Here is a 12,625-nt window from a genome sequence, read left to right as displayed (position 1 = left end):
AAATGAATTTAGGAGAACCAAAAGGAATTTAGGAGAACCAAAATGAATTTAGGAGAACCAAAATGAATTTAGGAGAACCAAAATGAATTTAGGAGAACCAAAAGGAATTTAGGAGAACCAAAATGAATTTAGGAGAACCAAAATGAATTTAGGAGAACCAAAAGGAATTTAGGAGAACCAAAAGGAATTTAGGAGAACCAAAAGGAATTTAGGAGAACCAAAATGAATTTAGGAGAACCAAAAGGAATTTAGGAGAACCAAAATGAATTTAGGAGAACCAAAAGGAATTTAGGAGAACCAAAAGGAATTTAGGAGAACCAAAATGAATTAGGAGAACCAAAAGGAATTTAGGAGAACCAAAATGAATTTAGGAGAACCAAAAGGAATTTAGGAGAACCAAAATGAATTTAGGAGAACCAAAATGAATTTAGGAGAACCAAAAGGAATTTAGGAGAACCAAAAGGAATTTAGGAGAACCAAAATGAATTTAGGAGAACCAAAAGGAATTTAGGAGAACCAAAAGGAATTTAGGAGAACCAAAATGAATTTAGGAGAACCAAAAGGAATTTAGGAGAACCAAAATGAATTTAGGAGAACCAAAAGGAATTTAGGAGAACCAAAAGGAATTTAGGAGAACCAAAAGGAATTTAGGAGAACCAAAATGAATTTAGGAGAACCAAAAGGAATTTAGGAGAACCAAAATGAATTTAGGAGAACCAAAAGGAATTTAGGAGAACCAAAAGGAATTTAGGAGAACCAAAATGAATTTAGGAGAACCAAAAGGAATTTAGGAGAACCAAAATGAATTTAGGAGAACCAAAAGGAATTTAGGAGAACCAAAATGAATTTAGGAGAACCAAAAGGAATTTAGCAACCAAGAGATGTCGGAGCGATTTCTGCATTTCTTTAAATTAAATAATTCTACTGAATTTCTGTGTCTAGTAGGTACAGTATAAGTTACTGAACGAAAGACAGAGAGAAACAGTATCTTCTTGGTGTAAATGTTAGACTAGATAGGTTTCCCTCCCACTCTCAATGCCATACAGTCAATCTCAGACCGTGTCCATTCTGTCTACTATATTTCTACCTCCGAAAGGAGGGTATAAGTTAATTATTAAATCATCACCACTGCTGAAAGACACACAGAGATAAAGAGTAACTTCTTACAGTAGATTAGACTCGAAGGTATTCCTGAACTCAATCCCAGACGGTATCTACTATGCCTAATATTAAATGTTGCTGAAAGAGAGAAACAGTAACTTCTTAAAGTAGATTTTAGACTAGATCTCACTCTCAATGCTGTACATTCTCAGACCGTGTCCATTCTGTCTACTATATTTCTACCTCCTAAAGGAGGCTGTCATTGTAAATAAGAATTTGTTCTTAACTGACTTGTCTTGTTAAATAAAGGATAAATAAAAATAAAGGAAGGGTATAAATGAATGATTAAATCATCGGTCCTGCAGAAATAGAGACACAGTAACCTCATAAAGTAGATTAGATCTCGATCAGATTCCCTGTCCGTGCCATAAACACAGATATGTGTATCACTCAGACAGGTCCTCTATTTCCAGCTGTCTTTTAAAGCTGAGTTCCACGATAGGCGCCACTGGACGCCCCAGGCTCATTTAATGTTGTTTTTGTTTGATTGACATGAGTATGCAGGTTCGGGGAGAAGAAGGAAAAAAATCATACTCTTCCGGTCTATTGAAGTGACGTCGTCGTTGTCGTATCGCAAACCGACGTGGCCGTTTCATCGCTGTAGATTCCAGCTTTAAAAGTATTCATTAATTATAGCGCCTGCTTATAGAACAGGGAGGAATAGGTAACTTTAACTAGACTACGGGCTCTATTCAATCCGTACGCGGAAGTTTAGCTTTAAAAGTATTCATTAATTATAGCGCCTGCTTATAGAACAGGGAGGAATAGGTAACTTTAACTAGACTACGGGCTCTATTCAATCCGTACGCGGAAGTTTAGCTTTAAAAGTATTCATTAATTATAGCGCCTGCTTATAGAACAGGGAGGAATAGGTAACTTTAACTAGACTACGGGCTCTATTCAATCCGTACGCGGAAGTTTAGCTTTAAAAGTATTCATTAATTATAGCGCCTGCTTATAGAACAGGGTAACTAAGTAACTTTAACTAGACTACGGGCTCTATTCAATCCGTACGCGGAAGTTCAGCTTTACAGCGTGATTTAAATTTAAAGGCAATGTTCCCACTTTAGTGGAGACTGCGTTCACGTCTCAATCTGAAATGACCTTTACATTTCTATTGTTGATTCAGTAACGCTTCAGTTTAGCAGAGCCATAATACTAGATAGGGTGTCTGTATAGCCCTCAGACCATGTCCATTCTATCTATCATATTTCTATATCTGTCTCTTAAAAGAGGTATGAGTTACTTATTAATTATAAACCCTGCTGAAAGAACAGGGGGAACAGTAACTTCTTAGAGTAGATTATAGTAAGATAAGTTTCCCTTTTCATGCCATACAGAGCAAAAACTGGTCCAAACCTGCACCACACACACACACACACACACACACACACACACACACATATTATAGTATTGTATTTCCAGCCCCAGCTAAACTCCCAGAGTAGGAGTAATACTCCTTCATGTGCATACTTGTCTTTCCCTCTCCCTGTCCCCTCCTTCTTCACTCACTTTTCCAGTTAGTAACTGGGGCATGGATTCACTAAAAAACTATTTTGACGACAAGAAGCTTCATAAAAAGAAAACCACATAAAAGTTCTTAAGAAAATTCTGAGGTGCATGCAAAGGACACATTTAGAAAACGTCTTATAAGAATGTTCATTAAATCCAGACTCCGTAATCTCTTTCTGAGATCAATGACCATATTCACAAAGCGTCTCAGACGAGGAGTGTTGCTGATCCAGGATCAGTTTAGGATTTAAGATCATAATGAATAACATAACATCCTACTTTGTATTGCTTTGGTTATTGGCCCAGAAGGCTTCTGCACAGAATCATCTTAAGAGTCGGGACCTTTGTTTCTCTGTTCTTTCTCTGCGGGGCTCTGTGTGTTTTACAAGGGCCTCTGTAGGAAGGGTGAAAGGTTGGAGACTTAGTCTGTTTGTTGTTGTTTGTGCAGCTGGGGGTGTTACTCTTATGGTTGTTATCAAATCTCTTAACTTTGACCTTCATCACATTTAGAACACGGCTTTTTGCTCTCAGTGCTAAAACCAAAACTGCAGTGTGAAAGCAAATGGTTTTCCTCATTGTAAGACATAAAATTAGACATACACTATAACAAGTATCACCTGACGGGCAACTGGAGACGTCAGAAATGTTAACTATGTCTTAGGTCAGTGTTGCTCTCAATGGTTCCATGGTTCGTTTACCGGGGGAAGTATTTCGGTGGCGCGAGACTGAGAGGCTCTGTCATGACCTCGAAGATGATTGCTTCCAGGTGGGCAAATTCCAGGAAACTCCCCACAGAACACACACTGAGTACACTACACCACACTACACTACACTACACTACACCACACTACACACTGATTACACTACACCACACTACACACTGATTACACCACACAACACACTGAGTACACTACACTACACTACACACTGAATACACTACACCACACTACACACTGATTACACTACACCACACTACACACTGAGTACACTACACTACACACTGATTACACTACACCACACTACACACTGATTACACCACACCACACACTGAGTACACTACACACTGAGTACACTACACCACACTACACACTGAGTACACTACACCACACTACACACTGAGTACACTACACTACACACTGATTACACTACACCACACTACACACTGATTACACTACACTACACACTGAGTACACTACACCACACTACACACTGATTACACCACACCACACACTGAGTACACCACACTACACACTGATTACACCACACTACACACTGATTACACCACACTACATTACACACTGAGTACACTACACTACACTACATACTGATTACACCTCACTACATTACACACTGAGTACACTACACTACACACTGATTACACCACACTACACACTGATTACACCACACTACACCACACTACACTACACACTGATTACACCACACTACACACTGATTACACTACACACTACACACTGATTACACACTGATTACACTACACCACACACTGATTACACCACACTACACACTGATTACACCACACTACACACTGATTACACCACACTACATTACACACTGAGTACACTACACTACACTACATACTGATTACACCTCACTACATTACACACTGAGTACACTACACTACACACTGATTACACCACACTATACACTGATTACACCACACTACATTACACACTGAGTACACTACACTACACTACACACTGAGTACACCACACTACACACTGAGTACATCACACTACACTACACACCGATTACACCACACTACACACTGATAACACCACACTACACCACACTACACCACACTACACACTGATTACACCACACTACACCACACACTGATTACACCACACTACACTACACACTGAGTACACTACACTAGACACTGAGTACACTACACTACACACTGATTACACTACACTACACACTGATTACACCACACCACACTACACGCTGATTACACCACACTACACTAGACACTGATTACACTACACTACACACTGATTACACCACACCACACTACACACTGATTACACCACACTACACTAGACACTGAGTACACTACACACTGATTACACCACACTACACTAGACACTGAGTACACTACACTAAACTACACACTGATTACACCACACTACACTAGATACTGAGTACACTACACCACACTAAACACTGATTACACCACACTACACACTGATTACACCACACTACACTACACACTGATTACACCACACTACACTAGATACTGAGTACACTACACTACACACTGATTACACCACACTACACACTGAGTACACTACACTACACTACACACTGATTACACCACACTACACTACACACTGATTACACCACACTACACTAGATACTGAGTACACTACACTACACACTGATTACACCACACTACACACTGAGTACACTACACTACACTACACACTGAGTACACCACACTACACCACATTACACTACACTACACACCGAGTACACCACACTACACTACACACTGATTACACCACACTAGACACTGAGTACACTACACTAAACTACACACTGATTACACCACACTACACTAGATCCTGAGTACACTACACTACACTACACACTGATTACACCACACTAGACACCAATTACACTACACTACACACTGATTACACCACACTAGACACTGAGTACACTACACTAAACTACACACTGATTACACCACCCTACACTAGATACTGAGTACACTACACTACACTACACACTGAGTACACTACACTGCACACTGAGTACACCACACTACACTACACACTGATTACACCACACTACACTAGACACTGAGTACACTACACTACACTACACACTGAGTACACTACACTACACTACACACTGAGTACACCACACTACACACTGATTACACCACACACAGTACACTACACTACACACAGTACAGTACACTACACACTGATTACACTACACTACACACTGAGTACACTACACACTGAGTACACCACACCACACTACACACTGAGTACACTACACTACACACTGAATACACTACACTAGATACTGAGTACACTACACTACACACTGATTACACCACACTACACACTGAGCACACTACACTAAACACTGATTACACCACACTAGACACCGATTACACTACACTACACACTGATTACACCACACTAGACACTGAGTACACTACACTAAACTACACACTGATTACACCACACTACACTAGACACTGAGTACACTACACTAAACTACACACTGATTACACCACACTACACACTGATTACACCACACTAGACACTGAGTACACTACACTACACACTGATTACACCACACTAGACACTGACTACACTACACTACACTACACACTGAGTACACTACACTACACACTGAGTACACTACACTACACACTGATTACACCACACTACACACTGAGTACACTACACACTGAGTACACTACACACACATTGAGTACACTACACCGCACTACACACACACTGAACACACTACACACTGAGTACACTACACACTGAGTACACTTCACACACACTGAGTACACCACAAACACTGAGTACACTACACACACACACACACTGAGTACACTACACACACACACTGAGTACACTACACACACAGACACACACACTGAGTACACTACACACACACACACACACACACACACACACACACACTGAATACCCCCCACACACACACACACACACACACTGAGTACACTACACACACTGAGTACACTACACACACATAGTACACTACACACACTGAGTACACGACAAACACTGAGTACACTACAAACACTGAGTACACTACACACACTGAGCACACTACACACACTGAGTACACTACACACACACACACACACACACACACACACACACACTGAGTACACTACACACACACACACACACAGAATACCCCCCCCACACACACACACACACACTGAGTACACTACACACACACACACACACACACACACTGGGTACACTACACACACACAGAGTACACCACACACACACACACACACACACACACACAGAGTACGCTACACACACACTGGGTACACTACACACACATACACTGAGTAGACTACACACACACTGAGTGCACTACACACACACACTGAGTGCACTACACACACACACACACACTGAGTGCACCACACACACACAGAGTACGCTACACACACACTGGGTACACTACACACACCGAGTACACTACACACACACACACTGAGTACACTACACACACACACACTGAGTACACTACACACACTGAGTACACGACACACACTGAGTAGACTACACACACTGAGTACACTACACACACTGAGTGCACTACACACACACAGAGTACGCTACACACACACTGGGTACACTACACACACTGAGTACACTACACACACTGAGTAGACTACACACACACACACTGAGTGCACCACACACACACACACTGAGTACACTACACACACTGAGTAGACTACACACACACACACACTGAGTGCACCACACACACACACACTGAGTACACTACACACACACACTGAGTACACTACACACACTGAGTACACTACACACACTGAGTACACTACACACACTGAGTGCACTACACACACACTGAGTGCACTACACACACACTGAGTGCACTACACACACACTGAGTGCACTACACACACACACATAGTACACTACTCTGCTGCATACTGTGGTGAGTCTGAAACCCTCTGCTGAATACTTTACTTTATTTTCTCCATTGAAGCCATGTGCTGGCAATGTTCTGCTCTGAGGAGCAGTGGAACCTGGGGTTGAGGAGGGTAGCCTTGTGGCCTGGCTGGCTTTGCTTTGCTCAGCCAAGCGTTCAACCACTCAGTCTCTCTGTTTCTCTGCTTAGGCTCTCCCTAAGTCATACACGTGGGTGGGTGGACGCACATACACACTGAGCTCTTGGGTTGAGCAGCACGTTGGGTCGAGCAGCACGTTGGGTCGAGCAGCACGTTGGGTCGAGCAGCACGTTGGGTTGAGCAGCACGTTGGGTCGAGCAGCTGGCTCAGGGTATGGTGGAGGTTCGGAAGCAGAACACTGCCAAGAAACAGACCATCGATACGACTCAGCAAGGGGGAGGGGCAGACTAGCATGAGGAAGAACAGAATGAGGGAGAGAGAGAGAGAGCGAGAGGTATAGAGACGTAGAGGTAGAGAGAGAGAAAGGTAGAGGTAGAGGTAGAGAGAGAGGTAGAGAGAGAGAGGTAGAGAGAGAGAGGTAGAGAGAGAGGTAGAGAGAGGTAGAGGTAGAGAGAGAGAGAGGTAGAGAGAGGGTTAGAGGTAGAGAGATGTAGAGAGAGAGGTAGAGAAAGAGAGGTAGAGGTAGAGAGAGAGGTAGAGAGACAGAGGTAGAGGCAGAGGTAGAGAGACAGGGGTAGAGGTAGAGGTAGAGAGACAGGGGTAGAGGTAGAGGCAGAGGTAGAGGTAGAGAGACAGGGGTAGAGGTAGAGGTAGAGAGACAGGGGTAGAGGTAGAGGCAGAGGTAGAGGTAGAGAGAGCAGTAGAGGTAGAGAGAGAGGTAGAGAGACAGGGGTAGTAGAGACAGAGGTAGAGAGAGAGGTAGAGGTAGAGAGAGAGACAGGGGTAGAGGTAGAGAGAGTAGGTAGAGGGTAGAGAGACAGGGGTAGAGGTAGAGGCAGAGGTAGAGGTAGAGAGAGCAGTAGAGGTAGAGAGGTAGAGGTAGAGAGACAGGGGTAGAGGTAGAGGCAGAGGTAGAGGTAGAGAGAGCAGTAGAGGTAGAGAGGTAGAGGTAGAGAGACAGGGGTAGAGGTAGAGACAGAGGTAGAGGTAAAGACAGAGAGAGAGAGAGAGAGAGATGGAAAGCAGCAGAACCCAGGTGTTCTGGTTGAAGTGTTCTGTCAAAGGAGTGAGGGATGGGAGAGAGAGATTAAACAGAGATGTGAGCAGGATGGATGGAGTGTGAGAGTGAGTGAGTGAGTGAGTGAGTGAGTGAGTGAGTGAGTGAGTGAGTGAGTGAGTGAGTGAGTGAGTGAGTGAGTGAGTGAGTGAGTGAGTGAGTGAGTGTGTGAGTGAGTGAGTGAGTGAGTGATAAACGAGAGAGGGAGAGATTCATTGTGTTATGTTATGAGATGACAGCTTAACTTTCTAAGTGTTTTTAACTTGAGGAAGTCAAGACTACAGTACATGCCAGAGAAATGGTATCAGGGAGAAACTAAACTAGAGCATGTAACTGATAGTGATGATTATAGTGCTAGTGACGATGATGGTAGTGATGCTAATGGTGATGATGGATGATGATGATGATAGTGATGATGATGATGGTAGTGATGCTAATGGTGATGATGGATGATGATGATGGTAGTGATGATGATGATGATGGTAGTGATGATGATGATAATGGTAGTGATGATGATGGTAGTGATGGTGATGATGGTAGTGATGATGATGATGGTAGTGATGATGATGGTAGTGATGATGATGATGATGGTAGTGATGATGATGGTAGTGATGATGGTAGTGATGGTGATGATGGTAGTGATGATGATGATGGTAGTGATGATGATAATGGTAGTGATGATGATGATGATGGTAGTAAGGATGATGATGATGATAGTGATGACGGTAGTAATGATGATGATGATGGTAGTGATGATGATGGTAATGATGGTAGTGATGGTGATGATGGTAGTGATGATGATGGTAATGATGGTAGTGATGGTAGTGATGATGATGATGATGGTAGTGATGATGGTGATGGTAGTGATGATGATGGTAATGATGGTAGTGATGGTGATGATGGTAGTGATGATGATGGTAATGCTGGTAGTGATGGTGATGATGGTAGTGATGATGATGGTAATGGTGGTAGTGATGATGATGGTAGTGGTGATGGTGATGGTAGTGATGGTGATGATGGTAGTGATGATGGTAGTGATGGTGATGATGGTAGTGATGATGATGGTAGTGATGGTGATGATGGTAGTGATGATGGTAATGGTAGTGATGGTGATGATGGTAGTGATGATGATGGTAGTGATGATGGTGATGGTAGTGATGGTGATGGTAGTGATGGTGATGAGGATGGGGTGATGGTGACGATGATGATGGTGATGATGGTAGTGATGGTGATGATGGTAGTGATGATTATGACGGTAGTGATGGTGATGATGGTAGTGATGATGATGACGGTAGTGATGGTGGTGATGATGATGATGATAGTGATGGCGGTGTTGATGATGGTGATGATGGTAGTGATGATGATGATGGTAGTGATGGTGATGATGATGATGATGGTAGTGATGGTGATGATGATGATGATAGTGATGGCCGTGTTGATGTCCATGAGCCAACTGTTTTCATGCGACATCTTTCTGTTTATTTTACAGGTAACTGAGAACATAATCTCCAAGCAGACGTTTCAGGGTGAGTCAGTCTTTCAAATTGTCTATCTGCATGACCTTTGGTTGACAGTCGTATACAATGACAACATTTCAAACTCCACTGGTACACCTATCATACTGTACATGCATGACCTTTGGTTGACACTCATAAGCAATAACAACTCTGTACATACGTGACGATCCTGTATCATGATTTCGATATCTAAATGTTTGTCTTTACAAATACATACATGATGTACCTGCCTGACTTACACATGACCCTTGACTCTTAGAAACAATGACAACAATCACAACTCTAATGGTAGATATCAAGGCTCTGAATCTAAAACATATTTTTTTAATGATGATGGTGATGAGGATGTTGATGGTGATGATAATGATATAATAATGACGGATTTCTCCGCCTCTATCAGAAGCGAGAACGTTACCTCGCACCTTCAACACTTCCGGGTCAAAGTTTGCGACCTCTGTGACCCAGCGTCCGTCAGCCCACCTGACCCTCAGAGACAGCAGTGCTCAAGGTGAGCAGAGTGTGAGTGTGTGAGAGAGAGAGAGAGAGAGAGAGAGAGAGAGAGAGAGAGAGAGAGAGAGAGAGAGAGAGAGAGAGAGAGAGAGAGAGAGAGAGAGAGAGAGAGAGAGAGAGAGAGAGGAGAGAGAGAGAGAGAAAGAGGGGAGAGAGATAGAAAGAAAGAGGGAGAGAAAGAGGGAGAGAGATAGAAAGAAAGAGGGAGAGAGATAGAAAGAAAGAGGGAGAGAAAGAGGGAGAGAGATAGAAAGAGAGAACAGGTCAATCAAGATTCCAAAAAGATAATTCTTGTTTGTTGGTCAGAGTTCTTTAAGCAGAGTTTATTATGAATATGTTTGTGTGTCTATCTGTGCAGTATCAGTGTGTGTGTGTGTGTGTGTGTGTGTGTGTGTGTGTGTGTCTATCTGTGCAGTATCAGTGTGTGTGTGTGTGTGTGTGTGTGTGTGTGTGTGTGTGTGTGTGTGTGTGTGTGTACAGTATCAGTTTATTGTGTGTATACAGCAGGGCGTAGGCAGGTTTGACTAGTGTTATGATGTTATTACCATCAGCTCTCTCTCAATTTCAATTCATTTCAATTTGATTTATTGGCAAGATGTAACAATGTACATATTGCCAAAGCTTACTTTGGATATTTACAATATGAAAATAATAAGATTCAAAATTGTCAACGGGACAACAGTAACAACAATAACCAAGGGTCACAATAACCAAACTGTACATCGCTCTCTCTCTCAGGCCACGGCCTCCGTTAGTCATAAAACCCACTGGGCAAAAACTGGTTGAATCAACGTTGTTTCCACGTCATTTCAACAAACAAATTCAATGATAATGTTGAATCAAAGTGGAAAACTGACCAGATTTTTTTTTTTTAAGTAATCAAAACAAAATTCAGCTAAATGTTTTGTTGCTTTTCACATTGAATTCACGTAAGTTGACAACTCAACCAAACGTAAATCAAAACTAGATGTTGAACTGACGTCTGTGCCCAGTGGGTAGTCAGTAGACAGGAAGCAAAGGACTCAATCATTCACCTGCTTTTCCCATAAGGAAATAACTGATCTGGGAAATTTTCCTATATTGAAGATACTCCTGGATCTCCTTGTGAGGCAGTAAGGAAGTTCATTCCAGGCCAGTTAAAAGACTATGACTGACATTACAGGAATCATAGCTGTGAGAAAGAGGAAGGGACACACACACACACACGCACGCACGCACGAATGTACACGTGTCTTATGTCATCGCCTAGCACTGTCCAGTAGGATTTAGTTCGTCAGAGACATAATCATCAGGTTTTATAGACAATAGTTGGGATATTAAATGACCCTTGTTAAACTGGGTATGAAGAGAGAATACTGGATATATGAGAGAATACTGGATATGAAGAGAGAATACTGGATATATGAGAGAGAATACTGGATACGAAGAGAGAATACTGGATACGTAGAGAGAATACTGGATACGAAGAGAGAATACTGGATACGAAGAGAGAATACTGGATACGAAGAGAGAATACTGGATACGAAGAGAGAACACTGGATATGAAGAGAGAATACTGGATACGCAGAGAGAATACTGGATATATGAGAGAGAATACTGGATATATGAGAGAGAATACTGGATATGAAGAGAGAATACTGGATACGAAGAGAGAATACTGGATACGAAGAGAGAATACTGGATACGAAGAGAGAATACTGGATACGAAGAGAGAATACTGGATACGAAGAGAGAATACTGGATACGAAGAGAGAATACTGGATATGAAGAGAGAATACTGGATACGCAGAGAGAATACTGGATATATGAGAGAGAATACTGGATATATGAGAGAGAATACTGGATATGAAGAGAGAATACTGGATACGAAGAGAGAATACTGGATGTGAAGAGAGAATACTGGATATATGAGAGAGAATACTGGATATATGAGAGAATACTGGATACGCAGAGAGAATACTGGATACGCAGAGAGAATACTGGATACGAAGAGAGAATACTGGGTAC

At 42.1% G+C, this 12,625-nt stretch overlaps 1 protein-coding gene across 1 annotated transcript in view; it reads left to right on the top strand.

Annotated features, from left to right (window-relative positions):
• Positions 1-12,625, top strand: part of LOC112259711 (tumor necrosis factor ligand superfamily member 10) — a 67,557-nt gene that overhangs the window by 42,713 nt on the left and 12,219 nt on the right. The window contains exons 3-4 of the mRNA XM_042328098.1: positions 10,081-10,117; positions 10,509-10,616. Of these exons, the coding sequence (XP_042184032.1) occupies positions 10,081-10,117; positions 10,509-10,616 (145 nt within the window). The remainder of the gene's footprint in view (positions 1-10,080; positions 10,118-10,508; positions 10,617-12,625) is intronic.

The sequence above is a fragment of the Oncorhynchus tshawytscha genome, linkage group LG10 (assembly GCF_018296145.1).
Source record: "Oncorhynchus tshawytscha isolate Ot180627B linkage group LG10, Otsh_v2.0, whole genome shotgun sequence".
NCBI classification, from domain to species: domain Eukaryota; kingdom Metazoa; phylum Chordata; class Actinopteri; order Salmoniformes; family Salmonidae; genus Oncorhynchus; species Oncorhynchus tshawytscha.
Note: the sequence above shows the minus strand (reverse complement) of the source record. Positions and strands in the feature narration are given on the sequence as shown.